The following is an 18,844-nucleotide window of genomic DNA, read 5'->3' as shown; positions in this document are numbered from 1 at the left end:
CCTCTATCAGATTTAGGATTGGTAAAAATCCTTTCCCAATCTGTTGGTGGCCTTTTTGTCTTGTTGACAGTGTCTTTAACCTTACAGACACTTTGCAATTTTATGAGATCCCATTTGTCAATTCTTGATTTTACAGCACAAGGCATTGGTGTTCTGTTGAGAAATTTTTTTCCCTGTGCCCATATCTTCAAGGCTTTTCCCCACTTTCTTATCAAATGTTATCCCCTTTCCTAGTTTCCTCTCCAAAAATCTCCATCCCCTCCCCCCTCCCCCTGCTTCCCAACCTACCCCCTCCTGCTTCCTGGTTCTGGCATTCCCCTGACATTTTTATTTTTTAACTGCCTTACTTCACTTCTACATGCTTGCTCTTGACTTTACTATTTAAGTAGGCTGCTTCATCTTCAACCCTTCCCCAAAGAAACTGAAGAAAATTTAACAATTATTTTTTAAAATTTTGCCCCCTTGCTTTGGAGGAGCGTTGAAATAAATAAAATCTCTGTTCCCTTTTAAACCAAAATTTTCTATCAGCTTAAGCCTTTAAATATATTCATAAAAATAACTCCACATTGCTGTCTCTGCTTTCTTTTCCACTGTATTCTCTGCGTACACTTTATATTCTAGCCAAATAAGTCTCCATATTCCATACTGATTTTGCTATTGTTCAATGTTTTAAATATACAACCTGAAATGTTATTTTGCTCTGATTTCTCAGTTTTCTGGTTTAAAAGCCATTTAGGCCAGCTAAAATGCCATGTCTTCTCCCAGAAAGATAAATCAAAATTACCAATCATAATCTATTTTCTTTTGATGGACCTTTGCATGAACATTATATTGTCTACATTTTATTATGAGTTCCCGTCCAATAAATAAGGAAATTCAAGGATTAAGTTTAATGTATCTTTAATCACCCAAATGTGCCTGATATCACATTTCAAAAATACCAAGAAGCATTATGTATGGCAAACTGTGACTTCAATGGGTGGAGTTGTCGACAGAGGNAAGAGATACAAAAGAGAAACTTGTTGCTTGAATTACTCAAACATAAAAGACATTTTAATACCTTAATGACAGAATTATATAAAAATGTTTAATATAAATATACTGTATTTAATGGCTTGTGTTGGTGAATCAATTACAATTTTACTTCTAATATTATTGTTTATAAAAATATGATATCAACACTAAATTTAGACTGATGAAAATCTATGGCATTTATAAAAATGCAGTTCCATGAAGTACAAATATATATCGTGCTAGAGACCTAAACTGTTTTTTTTATCATTTAGTAACCAATGTAGTGTGCTTATGAGTATATACACATATATGTTAAAGAGATATGCTATTTATTCATAGCATTATGACCCTTTGGTGCTTAAAACTTGTTGACCATTTATATAGTATAACATTAGTAGTGCATAGGAATAGAATTCATTTTGCATGTTATGTGCTCAGTATAGCAAAGACATAATTTTTTTACTGAATCATTAATTGACTATAATCTATGATAAAATGGCATTTATGTGCATATGCTTTTTGAAACAGAAATGATTAAAATTGAAGGAAAATCCTTATTTTTATAATTGCTTTCTCATTAGGAATTAGGAGCATAAAATTTGAATCACAANGTTTACAGAAGCATTATATGGGGAAGGATAAGGAAGAATTGCAAATTTTATTTTACATGTACAGTAAAAGACAGCTTTAGGTTTTGAAAAGAATTTATGGAAATGTTATTGTTCTAAATCCCATTTTTTACATCTAAATTGATTCTAAAATGAAAATAAGTAGAACATAAGAGATATATTTATCCTTCTGTAGCATTAACATCTTCATAAGGATGTAGATTTTTCTATATACAATAATATTTTTTAAACTTGAGATACATTAATTTTTAGGAAAGGATTTGGCCCAAAGTGTTATTAAAATCCACACTTTGAAAAGCCAGTATTTAACATCCTAATTGTATGGAAGTAAAATAACTTACTAATAAAATTAATCTTCCAAAAAGTANCTATGGCTGTTTATTTCTCATGATAAATTAAATAAGNTTAATGTTTAACAAAATCGTATTATCATTTATTTTTCCCTGATAGCAGGTTAATATTCCCTCACTCTGCTCCTATGGTTTGTTATTCAGTTATTAATATGCTCTGGCCTTGTCCTTGATAATAGCCTCTGGCTTTCAATAAGAAACAAGCCAATCTAGGTCAAAGGTAGAAAATATCAGCTTGGTCTTCGTGCAGACCATCCAACAATGAGTTGAGGATGCCTCTGACCTTGTTTCCTGCCTGCATATTCTGTTTCCCTAACTGGGTTGTCTTGTTGGGCTTCAGTGGGAAAGGGTGTGCCTAGTCCTACAGTGACTCGATATGCCTGGTGGGTTGGGATATAGAGGGTACTTCTCCCCTCATCAGAGGAGAATGGGATGAAGAATGGGGGTAGAGGCTAAGTAAAGTGGCGACTGGGAAGGAGGGGGCTGTGGTCAGGATGTGAAATAAACGAATTAATTAATTAATAAAAAAGAAAATTCATTTCTTAAAATTTCACTTAAAATCACTTCACTATGCTTACATTAAATGTAAGCTTAATTTTAATATTTGTATATGCTTTCTGTTCTGGTTGAAAATCTTAACTACCTTGTTCACCTGACATATCTATTTCTTTAGAATTCCATTTATAATATTACATCAGAGTCATTGAGCATGTATCACTAGTTCATTTTTCAAAGACACTTAGATCTATAACTATAAATGTAATAATTCAGACACTGAACTACAGCTAGTGTAAAGTTTTACAAGTTTGAAATTTGGCTGAAACAAGGGATACTATAATTCAGTTTTATTGAATTTTATAAGGAAAATATTAACTTTTAAAAAATAAATAATTATCCTTTCACATAATTTTGTGACATATATACTTCTAAAGACATTAAACTAAATGTTGTGAAAACATGAATTTCCTGTATAGCTTTGGCACATCTGTGCAAATGCTACATGCTTTGGTTTCATTTCTGTGACTGTAATAAAATACCTTAACATAAAGCAATGTAGTGGGGTAGAGGGCTTGTTTCATTTAATAATTACAGTTACAGTCTATCAAAGGCAGGAACTTCGATGAGCTGGCCACATGGAATTCATAATGGAGACTAGAAAAATTCATGTATACATCTTTGCTTGCCTATTTGTGCCCAGCTTGATGATCTTGTTCCTATATTGTTCAGGATCCTTGCCTAAAACATGGCACCAGCTACAGCAAGCTGAATCTTCCTTTATTACCTTAAGACAATCACCTAGTCTCGTACTCAGGCCAACCCAGTATAGGGAATCTATACTTGAGATTTTCTTCCCAGTAATTCTAGGTCATGGCGAGTTGACAATTTTAACCATCACATACCATATTTTACTCATTTTAGTGTGCCTAGCACAAAAGCTTAGTAGTTGCTCATTCAAGAGGAAAAGACATCTATATGGTCCAGTTGGTTTAGCATTCATAATATCACTACACTATTTTATTACATATATATGCTCTCTACTAATACTTTTTAAATTTCATACTAAAGTACTAGACACATTCATGTAATTAGTATCCCACAGTATTTAGCGTGTTTCTGTCTACTGCACTATCTTCTTATGTACTCAGATTATTTTCTTCAGGAAGTAGGAATTTCCTCATGTTGACTCCTAGCTCAATACTATTCATCTTAGATAGCTTCATTTTAACTTAAATGAAAATACGGTCCAATCTTTTCTTGTATATTTCCAATCTGGCTTGGAATTAGTCATTTTCCAAGAATGCCTGGGGAATGGTATAACAAGACCACAATACCGAAAAATATTACTAAAGTGATCTTTGTTCCTATGCCTTTTCAATGAGCAGAGATAATAAAAATTCATGTACATTCATGCATATATACATGCATGTGTACATAATGTATACATATATACATAAAACACAAAGTTTGTTTTACTTTAGTAATATTTATGTATCTGCCTTTTCCCTTGATAAAATAATGTATATTAATAACACAGGTATAATAATACATGATACTTTTTGTTTTGGATTACAAAGCATATAGATCAGATTTAGCACACTAATTCTACAAACAACAAGCAGTTGTTGTTAATAATAGTTTTAAGATTATACAATTTGTTCATTTTTGTAAAATTAAATTCTTACAAATTTATATATTATTATAATGCAGTTCTATATATGAATATATTGTCTTTACCTTGGCTTTTCTGTATACATAATTCACAGCTAGTTATTAAGAGTTAACTTTGTTTTAAACATATACAGACACAGAAATTACCATATTGGTAGACATTTTTCCTCCTCATACACACCTTTTAGCAAATGAGAATCAATTCTAAGTATTAGGCTTAGATTCCAATATAAACCTGAACTAACTTTTCCTCATAAAACCTTGTCCTAATCTAACAGTTATGGTGACTTATGTCAAAGGTGAGGGAGACAGCCACAAGTTTAAGGCCAGCCTGGGCAATATTAATATATGCCTCTGCTATGAATATGTATCTGAAAATTACTGAAGAAAGTATTATGTTTAAATAGTATTATAAAACCATTTATTACTTGTGGATCTTAATGCCTGAGCTATTGGTGTGCTGTTCAATATGTGGAAATCCATCAGAGTAATCCACCATGTAAACAAAGTTAAAGACAAAAACAACACGATCGTCTAATTAGAAAAGGACTTTGACAAAATCCAGCACCCCTTCATGTGAAGAGCCTTGGAGAGCACAGGGGTACAAGGCACATACCTAAACATAAGAACAATAATACCAGTGTGACAAGAGCTTCAAGTCTCTGAAGAAGAAAATTGAGGAAAACATCAGAAGATGGAAAGGTCTCCCATGCTCATGGATTGGTAGGATTAACAATGAAAAAAAGAAAGCATCTTTGATAAATGGTAATGGTCTAAGTGGATGTTCTGAGGTAGTCTTAATGTTTATTGTCCTTTGTTGCATGTGCTTAGTCAAGTTCCAAAATATACTTAAGGAAAAATAACTGACCATTGACCATTTCCATTGTTACTACTTAGGGACAGAACTAAAATGTCCAGAGTTCCAGAGTTTTTCTACTCTTATCTTAGTCTTTACTTGAAATGTGAAGACTTTATCTTAGTATAATTCCTAAAAACATAGTTTAACGTGGATGTTTAATTTTTAACATAATATTTGTTGTTTTTCAGGATTGCACTGTATATGAAACTGAAAATAAAATTCTTCATGTGGTAAGTAGATGTGGATATATTTTTATCTCTATTAGACAATATTTAACTAGCAATTAAAAGGCTATGGCTTACAGAAAATAATCCATAATAAACAGACCATTAACCTACATTAGTTAATTGTATTTTTACATTTTAGGAAACCTATAAAAAAATCAAAACACATTAGTTATGGTTATATTATACTCAGTGAAAAGGTATATTTTGTTGTCAGTGAACAATTACTTCTGCTGCTGCTGCTGCTTCTTATTCTTTTCCCTCTTCCTCCTCTTCTCCTTCTCCTTCTCCTTCTCCTCCTCCTTGATTTTTGGTAAATCTACTTCCTATGAACGCTCACCTATTCGCATACCTTCCTCACTTCTTCTGAGAGAACATGGGACTTCTAGAGTTATTGTGTACTAATTAGTTATAATCCATGTGTCATGCTGTTTTTCTTCTTTGTTTATGGCTTTGGGATTCATTAATTATTTGAATACATACACAAATGTTATTTTGTATCTCAAGAGTTAGGTATTTATAAAATATCTTGCCTAAGTATATGGGGAGGAAACATGAACTCAGAATGACAACAATGCTGAGTTAATGTTCTTCCCCTCATTGTGGAGCAGTGATGACCTTTGGTCTCAGAAAGGAGTAATTAATGTATGCTTCTGCTGTTTCTTCTAGGAAGGGAAAATAACTACCCTTAACTCATTTTAGGTCCAACTATTCATAGGCTCTGGAGAATAGAAAGGAAATATTTTTTATTTAAGTTATATACATATATATTTCAAGCATTAGTTTAAATTCTATAAGCATATTATAGATTGAGTAGTAACCCTGAAGTTCACTAAAAATATAAAACTGTTTTGTATTTATTTTATTTATTGTTTATATATGAACACATGCATGTAACTCTACACACATGTGGTGTTCAGGGGAAATTGTGGAAGTGGCCTCTCACCTACAATGTGAGTTCAAGAGATTAAACTCAGGGCATCAGGTTTGACAGCAAATGTTTTTCCCCAGCTACCTCACCAGCTCTAAATCTAAGAAACTTTGACTACATATGTGAAGCCACTGATACTATAAGTGGAAAATTCCATACCTGATCTCATATGATGGGGCTCATTGAAAATTCAGGCTCACAACCTAACTGTGTCAACATTGCCAAGGAAAAGATGACTCTTTCAGACTTCACCAAAAGTTATAAAAAATCTTTTTCATGTATCTAATGTAAGAATTCCTGGAAAGGGTAGTGAAATGAGGTATGCACCGGCCAACTCCATATTCTTCATAAGACCTTTGTCTATTACAATGGCTTATTTGTTTATTTATTTGTTGCTTATTCCATCTATGATAAAAAGATATTTCTAAAAACACCCCAAAGTGTATATAGATAATCTTTGCATGTCATAGTGAAAAAGGAGGAAGATGAATTGATCTGTAATGCAAAAGTAAGCTATTGAAGAGATTGGACAAGGAGTGTAAGTATGAAACTTCTTAAAGTAGAGTGTGGTATTGGAAGACATATCCAACCCATATCTCATTTAATCATACAGTTACTGTGGGCTGCAGATATTAAAACATTTGAGTGCTGACTCTGAACATAGATCATGGATATGCGTTTTTTAAGCTTTAGTAGTTACTAGCACTTCCAGTTCCCTGAGGACTTCCCAACTGTGTTGTCCCATTTCCTGTGGGACTTGGGGATGCTAATTACTTATGCATATTTCAATCATTAGGAAAAGGAGAAGACCCTTTATATGTTACATTTTTTATTTCCTTTGAGTATCTGTTTTATTGGCATTGAATATTCTGCAACAATGACTGTTCCTCCTAGACTATTGAATTTAACTAAACTTTGACCCACTGCTATGGGTTCTTCATTGTATTTACTTCAAGACGTTTATTGAGGTTGGTGTGTGTGTCCTGATTTTCTTTTTGTGCAGGTTTTCTGGAATAATCTCTTATTTTTATCAAAACACTTGCATTTAGTTTTCCTTATGTATTGTCTGCTAGAAACATAAGATTGAAATATTATATATTAGCTTCATTTTAGGATCTCATTTATAGCCATGATTTCTCTTTGTTTTTCTTTCTTTTGCTTAATTAATGTAAATATGGTATATAGTTTTACATCTGTTGATGTAATTTGATTAAACACAAGAATAGATCCAGTAGTGGAACATTCATATTTTAAAACAATATTCCAATGCTTGCAAAGTAATTAAATACAAAATAATTGATAGAGGGCCATGAAATTATCAAACTTTATTTTCTAAAAAAATCAGATGCGATCCTGTGTTATCCAGGATAACAGAAATTAATTATTTTTTATTAAAAAGTTTTGTAATACAATATATTTTGATCATGCTTTCCCCTCCTCCAAATCCTCCCAAATCCTTCCCATCTCCCCACTTTCCCAAACAGAAAAGAACTTAAATGATAATGGAATATTGCAAGATTTCTCTTTTATGAAATCTCCTAAGTCTAATTTCAGTTAGTTTTGCTTAAGGAAATAAGATGTTTCAGACTATAAAATAATATTTGGAATTTTATTTAAAACTAAAATAAATAATAATCACTTATATTTTAAAATAACATTATTTCTTAAGTAAATTTCTAATGATTAATAAATATCATTAATAAATTGAACTTATATTAATAGTAGATTCTACTCACTTCTCTTTTCATATGCCAAATACTGTTACTTGCTATTGCAAATGAGTGACAAAATTAATACTTTAAAACTTTCAAAAAGAAAAGAATTAAGATACCCAGAAATGCCAGTAAGTAACTACATCCTGCAAACAGTAGACATATAACATTAAAAAATAAAGTCTTATTTTACGTTTGTTTTTTTCTTGTAAAAATTAATTGAATTCCTTATACTACATTTTCTAATGAACATTATTGGGGAAAGTACATTCTAAGTTCAAATAATAATTGACAAACAATAGTTGTTAAAATATTAAAGGCAGTATTGCTGTTTCACTACCAAAATAACCTTTCAAAATGAATATAGTGTGTTTACTCAGCAAAACTCTATACCCTAGCCAGTGGGAAGTTTAACATCCTGTCTCGTAATGATGGAAACACTGATAACATTAGTCAGTCAGTTCGGATCAGTAAGTGATTCTATGCCATGTTATTATTCTACTTCTCATTCTAGGTTCCTTATCACAGATAGCCCAGCCCCCACTGAGCAAATGTCAGATAACAGAACACTTCAAACTTTTACTATACTTTAGTAAGAAGAAATCATAGATCTCTGAATGGCAATTCATATTTTATAGTATTTTGGATCACATAAAATATTCTTATGTGATTAAAACCAATATTTGGATAAGTAGAGATGAACATGGTGACTTATACCTTTTTTCTCAACACCTGGAAAGCAGAGGCAAGAAGTTTGAATTCATGGCTAGCCTGTTAAGCATTGTTAATTCCCAGACATGCCAGGAGTGAAACCCTCTCTTAGAGAGAGAGAGAGAGAGAGAGAGAGAGAGAGAGAGAGAATTTGTGAGGTAATAAAAACAAATTTCAAATGGCACATATAGTATTATAATTGTTTGAATATTTTTTAAAGATTTATTTATTTATTTATTTATTTAATGTATGTGAGTGCCCTGTCGTTGTCTTCAGACACACCAGAAGATGGCATCAGATCCCATTACAGATGGTTGTGAGCCACCATGTGGTTGCTGGGAATTGAACTGAGGTTCTCTGGAACAGCAGTCAGTGCTCCTAACCGCTGAGCCATCTCTCCAGGCCCCTGTGGTCTTCTATATTTATTTATTTATTTATTTATTTATTCATTCATTCATTCATTCATTTATTATTCGATGTATATGAGTACACTGTAGCTGTTCAGATGATTGTGAGCCTTCGTGTGGCTGTTGGTAATTGAATTTTGGACCTCTGCTCACTCTGGTCAGCCCCACTCACTCCAGTCAACACTGCTCACTCAGTCCCTCCACGCTCTGGCCCAAAGATTTATTTATTTATTTATTTATTATATGTAAGTACACTGTTGCTGTCTTCAGACACACCAGAAGAGGGCATCAGATCTCATTACAGTGGTTGTGAGCCACCATGTGGTTGCTGGGATTTGAACTCAGGACATCTGGAAGAGCAGTCAGTGCTCTTACAGGCTGAGCCATCTTCACCAGGCTATTTGAATATATTTATACTGAAGAAAATTACTTGAAGATGTTTGTAATAGATTAGATCTTCATTTTGTCTGGAAGGGATGGGAATCGTTTGTCAAGAGGAAGGAAATGATCATGAATGGAAAGGCTTAGGAATTCCATAAAGAGATACAAGTACAGAATAACCAAGAATACATGCTAAACAAATGTAGATGAGATGGTTAAGAACAAGAAAGAAAGAGAAGTGCCAACTATTTTTAAATGAAAGTTTTAACAGACTATCAAAAGACAATGTACATATCCTAGGTTATATGTATTTTTTAAACTTATAATCACCACATCCTGTGTTAAATCATGACAGCCACTAGTACTCGCCAGAGGCAGCTATTCTCAGATAACAAGGGTTTTTTAGAAAGACACATACTTTTTAAAATATTCAGGTGCTGACGGTAACCTTCATGAGAATAGGATGGGCATAATTTATTGCTATACATGTATAGTGCCAAATCCTCTTAGGAAATCAAGTTTGACATACCTTTCAAGTCTCAGAAACAGTAATTCTAACATTTACATGATATTTTGCAATTTGTTTCTGCCATTTCTTTGAGTGCTGTATACAATCTAACACATTTTAGTTCTCAGGGAAAAAAAATCATCTCTATGATATAGATGAATAAATTTAAGCATAGAATGGTTGTGTTAAGTTTCACAAAATGACAGAAATGATTTATGATCAGTTAAGAACTCCTAAGATTCAGGAAAAAAATCATAGAAGAGAGGGTGGAAAGATTTTAAAAAACAGTGGACCAGGATGCCTGCTTCTAGAGATGATGCGCAAAGTGCACTTATGAAGTCTCAGTAGAATGGTAACTTACCATATCTGCATAATGGCAGCACCAATTGACATGACAATGGAGCTGGGGGAAATTTCACTAGGTCCTACCCCTAGAAGAGCCACAGGCACTCAGTTGCTAAGAGAATAAAAACCAATTTTCTCCATGGACAAGGTCCCTGATAGGTTATCCAATCTCAAGTGATCATCCACAAACACGTACATAGATGCAATAAAGTATTCCTAGTAGGTTAGGTCAGAGCACATAAGGAATTGATTGAATAGGTGTGAAGAAGAGATGAAAATGAGAAAAATACAGTATTCATGTATGAAATTCTCAAAAAAAAAAACTCTTATAGTTTGACCCAGAGTTCATATTTCTATACTTTCCTGATAATAGAATGTAGAATAAATTGTGGAACACAATAATATTTTCTACAGGAAATGTTTAAAAAAGCATAATATTTAATACTGAAAAATAAAAAAATAGAGTAATGCTGCAGTTAACTATGGTATATTTACAGGATATAATATTTACTATTCATAATTACTATCTTAAAATATTCAGGGATATATAATTTATGAATAAATTACATATTTATATCTCAAAATATTCATTGAGCAGTGTTAAAAGAAAGATTCTAAATTATAATGCTAAGTAAACCATAAGCACAGAGTAAATTATTACCATTAAATTTTTAAAGTGAATATTCTGATATAGAAATATTTATCATATTTGCTTAGAAATATAGTTAATGTTTTAACTTCAAGTACCCTATTTAAAATTAATTTATGATGTGCTTATAATGAAAATAAAAATGTTTATCTTATTCTGCTGTATTCATACTTTTGATGTTTTTTATACTTAACTTCTTATTTATAGAGGTAAAATAGTTAAAACTGGCTTGAATAAGGCTTAGGGTCAATTTGGACATTTCATTTTTTTCATCTTTAAAATCAGAGAAATCTATGAAGAAGTATAGTGGAAGGGGAATTTGCATGTGTATTAATTTAAAATGTGACAGTGGAAGAAAAGAGATTGAACAACCGGGGTGTCTGGTCTGAGGGCAGGGTGCCATTAGATTCCGTTGTCAAAAACAGTGAGACCTCTGCTACATATACCACTGGAGCCATAGGTCCCTCCCATTGTAACCTTTGGTTGGTGGTTTAGTCCCTGGGAACTCTGGGGGTACTGGCTAATTCATATTGTTGTTCCTCCTATGGGGCTGCAAACCCCTTCAGCTCCATGGGTCCTTTCTCTAGCTCCTCCATTGAGGACCCTGTGCCCCATCCAATGGATGGCTGAAAGCATCCACTTCTGTATTTGCCAGGCTCTGGCAGAGCCTCTCAGGAGACAGCTGTATCAGGCTCCTTGTTAGCACTTGTTGGCATGCACAATATTGTCTGGTTTTGTTGGCTGCATATGGGATGAATCCCCAAGTGGAGCAGTCTCTGGATGGCTTTTCCTTCAGTCTCTGCTCCACACTTTGTTCCATATTTCCTTTAGACAGGAGCAATTCTGGGTTAAAAATTTGGAGATGAGTGGGTGGCCCCATCCCCCCCCCCCAGACGGGGGCCTAACCTTGCATAACCTCTGGATATGGCTGCATATGTAGCAGAGGATGGCCTAGTCTGTCATCAGAGGGAGGAGAAGCCCTTGGTCCTGTGAAGGCTCTATGCCCCAGTGTAGGAGAATGCCAGGGCGGGTGGGGGAGCACCCTCATAGAAGCAAGGGATAGGGGGTTTCTGGAGGGAAACCCGAAAAGGGGATAACATTTGAAGTGTAAATAAAGAAAATATCCAATTTAAGAAAAACAGTGAGACCATGGAACCCACTGAAGATAATTAATGTACTATACACTGGAGTTATCATTTACTAAATTTAATTAGTGTTACATTTCTACAAATCAGTAAGTCTGAAGTTTCCCTCAATGATGGCTTGCCCTTACATGTTCATCGGCTTTTGGGGGACCATCTGTTTTGTTCTGCTTACATCCTTCTTTTATATGGTAAAATGGCCAAAGAGAACCTGGAATTCTCTTCTGTTACATGTTTTTTTGCCTCGCTTCCCCCTCTCACTGCCATTTTCCCATTAGAAAACACTAGCGCAGGCCTTGGGGCTTTGCCAGACATCCTGTGCCTGTTGCAACCCTGCCCTTCTCATTTGTAAGCCTGGAGGACATGTCAACTCTGATAAACTCTTAAAAGATCCCAGGCCATGGTAGTTCATTAAAGTCACACCATTTAAATCAAATTATTTGCTACCAAATAACATATTTTACTTTACCCAACAGTGTGGTCTTTGTAAACAGAATGGAAAGAATAATGTATATTTTCCTTTTTATTTTAGTGTTAAAGAGATATCTTAGTTATGAAGTGCTTTAGCATTCAAAACTGTGCTCCTTTTCTTCCTCCTTCACGTACTTGACTTTGTAGTCAACCTAAAGATATATGCTAAGACGATTACTGAACCAGAAATTGTTTTCTTAAGTGTTGTCCTGGATTTTAACACTTTAGTGGCTGTTAATATTAAAAACTATTTAACTATAAATTAATCTCTGGGCCCGGAGAGATGTCTGTCGAAACAGTAAAGAGCACTTGCTACTCTTACAGAGAATCTGGGTTCAGCTCCCAGCCTACATTGTAGTTTAGTTTGCAGCACCTACACTGTAAACCATCTGTAACCTAAGTTCCAGGGGGTTCACCATCCTCTTCTGGACTTCTCAGGCATCAGGCACACATGTACATGCAAACACACAGACATTTACATACATAAAATAAAAATAAATAAATATTTTAAAAAATTAACCCCTAAAATTGTTATCCATGCCAAAAAGACAAAGGAGAAATATAAATATAATATGATAGAAGTAGAAAATGTTTGCTTTTCCTAGGACAAAAGAAGCCTATATTCTTAAATAATAATAGTAATAATAATACAACCTACATAAACTGGTTTTACTGTTTATTTTTATGATAGTTATAGACAGTGTAAAGTAGTGTGTTTATATGTGTTCCTGGTGATGTTATATTTGCTGAACATATTCTACATTGCAGAATGCTTTAATGTTTAGACTGACTCTGAGGGTACAGTCATTGTCTTAATAAAGTATTTGTTTATAGTAAGTACTAACATAATGTAGTAGAAAGGGCACTGCTATGAGTTTAAAAAATTGGTGTCCTGACTTCAGTTTGACACTTACTATTTGTGAACAAGCTTAAATTAGCCTTTCTAATTAAGTTGAGGAATTGGGCTAGCTGTAATTTCTTAGGTCTAAATGCCGTAATTCTTTTATGATAAGCTCACAAAAATCCTAAGAAAGCAGAGTGGCCACATAAAGTGATTAAATTTGAGGACAGTCTTTATCTGGTACCACACTGTACGTGATCAAAGACACTAGATTTTTAAAACTACAGCAAATTGCCGTAAAATTAATGTCCAATGCACTTGAATCAGAATAGAGATGGAATATATGCAGTAACTTAAACAAGGGAACTTTGGTACAATTATTAGCCTGTATTAGAATAATATCCATTGTGATGTAAAGGAATCCTGAACCATTCCTAAAGACTAAGAGAAATGAGTGCTCAGGAAAAGATAACTTACATAGGCAGAGCACTCACCCCAGGGCTTAGAATGTATGGCTGCACCCTCATAATATTGCCTGGATAAGAGCTGGCCATCAGCTGCCAAGACCAGGACAGAGACAATTTTTCACAATGTAGGCAACTGATGATGGTGGAAGATCTTTTAGCAAGATTTTGGGTACTCCTGTAGTAAGAGTTCAAAAGAGCATCTTAAGATATCCTCAAGATGAGACAAGGCTGCTTGCTGAGAAGTTTGAATAAATGGTCTTGATATGTGGTTGGAGCAGGACATTACCTGGTCTCCTAAAAAAAATGGGCATCACAAATAGACCCTAAATTAGATACAAACAAATTTAATATGTACTCCATGAGAACCCAGAGAAAAGCCTTCTTTCCCCCTACAGTGTTTCCCTCCAGTGCCCTCTACTGACAAAAAGATATAGCATTGTACCCAATGTAAAAGAAATGCATAAGCACACAGTCCATCACTATATATACAAAAAGCACTAAAGGGTAAACTTAGAGCTGAATATTAATAAATTCCTAACTGTCACAGTATAGTAAGCATTTACCTCTGAAAAACCACACATGCCACCTTTAAATTTCTGGAGTATATGTGTAAACATTGTTCAGAAGTTTCAGCTGTTTGGTCCTTATTTACCTAAAAGAATCTCTATATATGGGAAGATGAAATAGCCTCCAAGTTATTGAGCCCATCCAGCTCATTCACTCTATGTGAATCCAGTGCTCAAAGCTTAAGTCACCATAATAACCTCATCTTGAGTCACTGCTACATCTAAAGTGTTGTCATCCTTGAGCTTAGAAAGTAGCATATCCTCTCTTGAGTCTATATCGTCTGCTTTGGGAACCCACCACAAAGCTTTCTGTCACTGTTTCCTGATACATCAGACAAATAGAGTAGATATAGTTGTGGATTCTAGTTTATACTATGTCCCCATCCTAATGCAGAGAAGTAGGTACTGTCTTTTTCTTTAAAAATATCAAAATTGTTTGAGAGAACTTTGACACTTGGAAGGATTAAGAATTTTTGTTAATATCATACAGCTATTGAGCTGTAAGCTGTCATTCATTCTCAACATATTCATCACTCTCAATGGCCACCCTTCTGTGAGAAAACAGATCTAATTCTATGGTTCAGAAGTGTATGCATATTATTTCAGTGACATTCTGTTAATAGTTTTCCATTTTCTTCTATTGTAGATAAGAGTCTAAAATGGCCGCCAAAGTCCAGGCTCCTGGCAATTCTTGAATGTAATCAGAATATACAATGAATTCCACTTCCACATGACTAGGTTTTGTTCTATGACAGAAGTAAAGGGATTTTCCAGATATTCTTAAAACCATTTATCATTTGATATGGATATCATTTAAAAAAGAAATTATGTTTGGTGAACTTAACTGTTGTAAGACTTGTTAAATGTCTAAATAAAAAGGCAAGAAATCTTCTCTTGGCCTTGCAAAAGCCAGCTACCTTGTTATAATGTAGCCTATGAAGTATCCCACATAGCCAGAACCTGAGAGCAACTCTAGGGAGCTAAGAATAATCCCTGAATTCAGAAAGAAAATGGAACCTCAATAATATAGCCTCAGTGAAATTCATTCTACCAATGACTTAAATGAACATGGAAGCAGATTTTCTCCCATCTTAAGCCTCTCTTTTGGAAATTTGGCCCTGCTGGCACAAGACCGGTTGATAAAACCATAATCTGCAAAATAGAACTGGGTCTAGTATCTGGATTCCTAGCTCACAGAAACTGGGAAATAATACGCGCATTACTTTAAGTCTCTGGGCTTGTGATTATTTGTATCAATCCCAAGTACATGATCAATTTAAAGTTAGATCCAGACCAAAAAAACAACTTGGAAATTTTTAAATAAAGCATAAAAGCATCTAATAACCAAGAGAGAATAATTATGGAAACATTTCTTTTGATCATTTAAATGTAAATGTAAATATAAACATAAATATAAAATGTGATATTTATACCTCTAACTTGTTCTTTTCTAAGTGTTACTATGTCACTGGAGAACAAATACTTTATAGAACTTCAAGATTTGTGGGGTTTTACAATCCTAAATCTGATAGAGGGCTATTATCCAATATATACAAAGAGCTCAGGAAGCTAGACTCCAGAAATTCAAATAACCCCATTAAAAAATGGGGTACAGAGCTAAACAAAGAATTCTCAACTGAGGAATACCGAAAGGCTGAGAAACACCTGAAAAAATGTTCAACATCCTTAGTCATCAGGGAAATGCAAATCAAAACAACCCTGAGATTCCATCTCACACCAGTCAGAATGGCTAAGATTAAAAATTCAGGTGACAGCAGATGCTGGTGAGGATGTGGAGAAAGAGGAACACTCCTCCATTGCTAGTGGGATTGCAAGCTTGTACAACCACTCTGGAAATCAGTCTGGTGGTTCCTCAGAAAATTGGACGTAGTACTACTGGAGGACTCAGCAATACCTCTTCTGGGCATATACCCAGAAGATCTTCCAACTGGTAATAAGGACACATGCCCCACTATGTTCATAGCAGCCTTATTTATAATAGCCAGAAGCTGGAAAGAACCCAGATGTCCCTCAACAGAAGAATGGATACAGAAACTGTGGTACATTTACACAATGGAGAGCTACTCAGCTATTAAAAACAATGAATTTATGAAATTCTTGGGCAAATGGATGTATCTGGAAGATATCATGCTTAGTGAGGTAACGCAATCACAAAAGAAGTCACTAGATATGCACTCACTGATAAGCAGATATTAGCCCAGAAACTTAGAATACCCAAGATACATTTTGAAAAACACAAGAAAACCAAGAAGGAAGACCACTGCTTGTGGACGTTGTACATCGTGGTGCGCACTAGGCTCCGCACCACGATGTACAACGTCCACAAGCAGCAAGAAGTGGGAGTGGGTGGATAGGGGAGCAGGGGCAGGGGGAGGGTATAGGGAACTTTCGGGATAGCATTTGAAATGTAAATAAAGAAAATATCTAATAAAAAAAGTTTCCTTTCCTTTACGATGTCTCAGTGGTTACAGATGGTTGGCAGCAATGCTGACAAATTGAGCTTGATCCCTGGTGGAAAAAGAAAAATGATTTCCAAAAGTTGTCCTCTAGTTTCTACATGCATGGAAACCGGAATTAACTCTCTGGATTCTCTCTCTCTCTCTCTCTCTCTCTCTCTCTCTCTCTCTCTCTCTCTCTCTCTCTCTCTCTCTCATTTCTAGTTCAACAAAGATAAAACCTATCAAGGAATGAGACACTAAATATTATATTTCCAAGTGAAATTTATCCATTCTTTGCCATTANTTGAATCAATGTATAGTTTATAAAAACAGCATACTTTTTGTTTTCCAAATACAATTCAAATTTCATCTCAAAATGACACAGAGGTGCAGGCAAGGTTTATGTTCAGTTATTCTACTATCCCAACCAAATAAAAGTATACTCTGTACTTTATTATAAAATGTTTAACTCAGAAAATAACATTTTCTACAATAAAACTTGTGCATTTCTATGTAAATGATGTTTAACTATTTGTATATTAAATCATATTTCACATGTATGCCATTTTTTGATTTCTTAATTTGCCTAAGTTTTGTATTTAATACAGTTTGTAATTAGTATTCGTGTATAAAAGTGAAAAGTGGAAGCTGCTTTTAGTTAACCCTTTTGTTTTATCTAGTAAGCCTGATGGACTTTTCTTTTCTTTTCTTTTCTTCTCTTCACTTTTCTTTTCTTTTCTTTTCTTTTCTTATGAGGTCACATAGATTAAAATTCTCTATTAGTAAATATAAAGATATTTCTATCTTTAGTACTACAGTTATTTGTAAAAACAAAAATATTTCAAGTAACTCAATCCCATCTCTTAGATTTTTACTGTAGTTTATAGTTAGATCATTGATAAATTTCTATTTAAAAATGTAATAGGCAAAACTTTAATATTATCAGATAAGTTCAGAGATAATGAAAGAATGTTATATCTTGTTATTAGTTAATCAAATGAGGTTATTTTGTAACTTCCCTTAAGTGACTAAAATGTTGTCTTTAAAATCATATTATAGTAAAAATGCTGTGCCCAGATTTTCTTTTGCCCTTTAGAGTTTATATATTAAAATAGACAAGTGGATTCACAAGAATATATCTATACTGTAAGATTATAAATATTGATTATATTAATTCATATTTAGTATTAATATAAACTATCCCATAGAAAAATAACCTGAAACTATTTATATTTAAATTGTTCTTTATTATAACTAATCTTTCTGTTATTTAGGCATTAATTCTTTGTCAGAATATTGGGTAGCTTATGACAATCCAAAAGGTAGTCATAATTCTTATCCTTGTATATTCCCTTTAGACTTTTGAGAGAATGCTGAATCTTGACCACTGAACCATCAGGGAGCGTCAGCCTTTCATTTTCTTTGACACATAGTTACATAGTTTAAGAAGTTTTTAGTCTTTCTTTTAAAACTAAAGATACAAAATCCTTTGGAATGAATATTCAAACAAGAAAAATGCCCTTTATACAGTTTTACCAATCATCTTCTAGATATAGGAGAATTGCTCTTTTGCTGCTAAAATTGCCTTAAGGTTTTGAAAAAAGACATATTTCAAGGAATACTATAACTTGCAAAACGTCCATAGATGTAATTTAATTTTATTATACTATCTTTTTAGTTGTTTGCTGGGAGCCATGGCCTCAGCCATGGCCTTGTGGATATTTTCTAGCTTACATAAACAATCCTGAGAGAACATTCGTGGTCATAACAGTAAGAATGTTTATGAGAAAAGAGGACACTGTGACCATTGGTTCCACCTGACCTTCAGAGAGCCCCCGGGCTCTTCCCCCCTCCCTTGGAGCCTCCTCTTGTTTATGCTTATATTGCCACTCCTGAATAAAGTTTTCAGAGCTTGATCAGTACGATTGGCTTGCTCTCATTCTTCGTGTCTCTTCTCTTTCTCTCTCTCTCTCTCTCTCTCTCTCTCTCTCTCTCTCTCTCTCTCTCTC

At 34.0% G+C, this 18,844-nt stretch overlaps 1 protein-coding gene across 7 annotated transcripts in view; it reads left to right on the top strand.

Annotated features, from left to right (window-relative positions):
- The window catches only part of Cnksr2 (connector enhancer of kinase suppressor of Ras 2), a 230,361-nt gene that overhangs the window by 79,404 nt on the left and 132,113 nt on the right, over positions 1-18,844 (top strand). For all 7 annotated transcript variants that reach the window (XM_021187764.2, XM_021187765.2, XM_021187763.2 and 4 more), the window contains exon 5: positions 5,210-5,251. In XM_021187764.2, coding sequence (XP_021043423.1) covers positions 5,210-5,251 — 42 coding nt within the window. The remainder of the gene's footprint in view (positions 1-5,209; positions 5,252-18,844) is intronic.

Source organism: Mus pahari, chromosome X (assembly GCF_900095145.1).
Source record: "Mus pahari chromosome X, PAHARI_EIJ_v1.1, whole genome shotgun sequence".
Classification (NCBI taxonomy): domain Eukaryota; kingdom Metazoa; phylum Chordata; class Mammalia; order Rodentia; family Muridae; genus Mus; species Mus pahari.
Note: the sequence above shows the minus strand (reverse complement) of the source record. Positions and strands in the feature narration are given on the sequence as shown.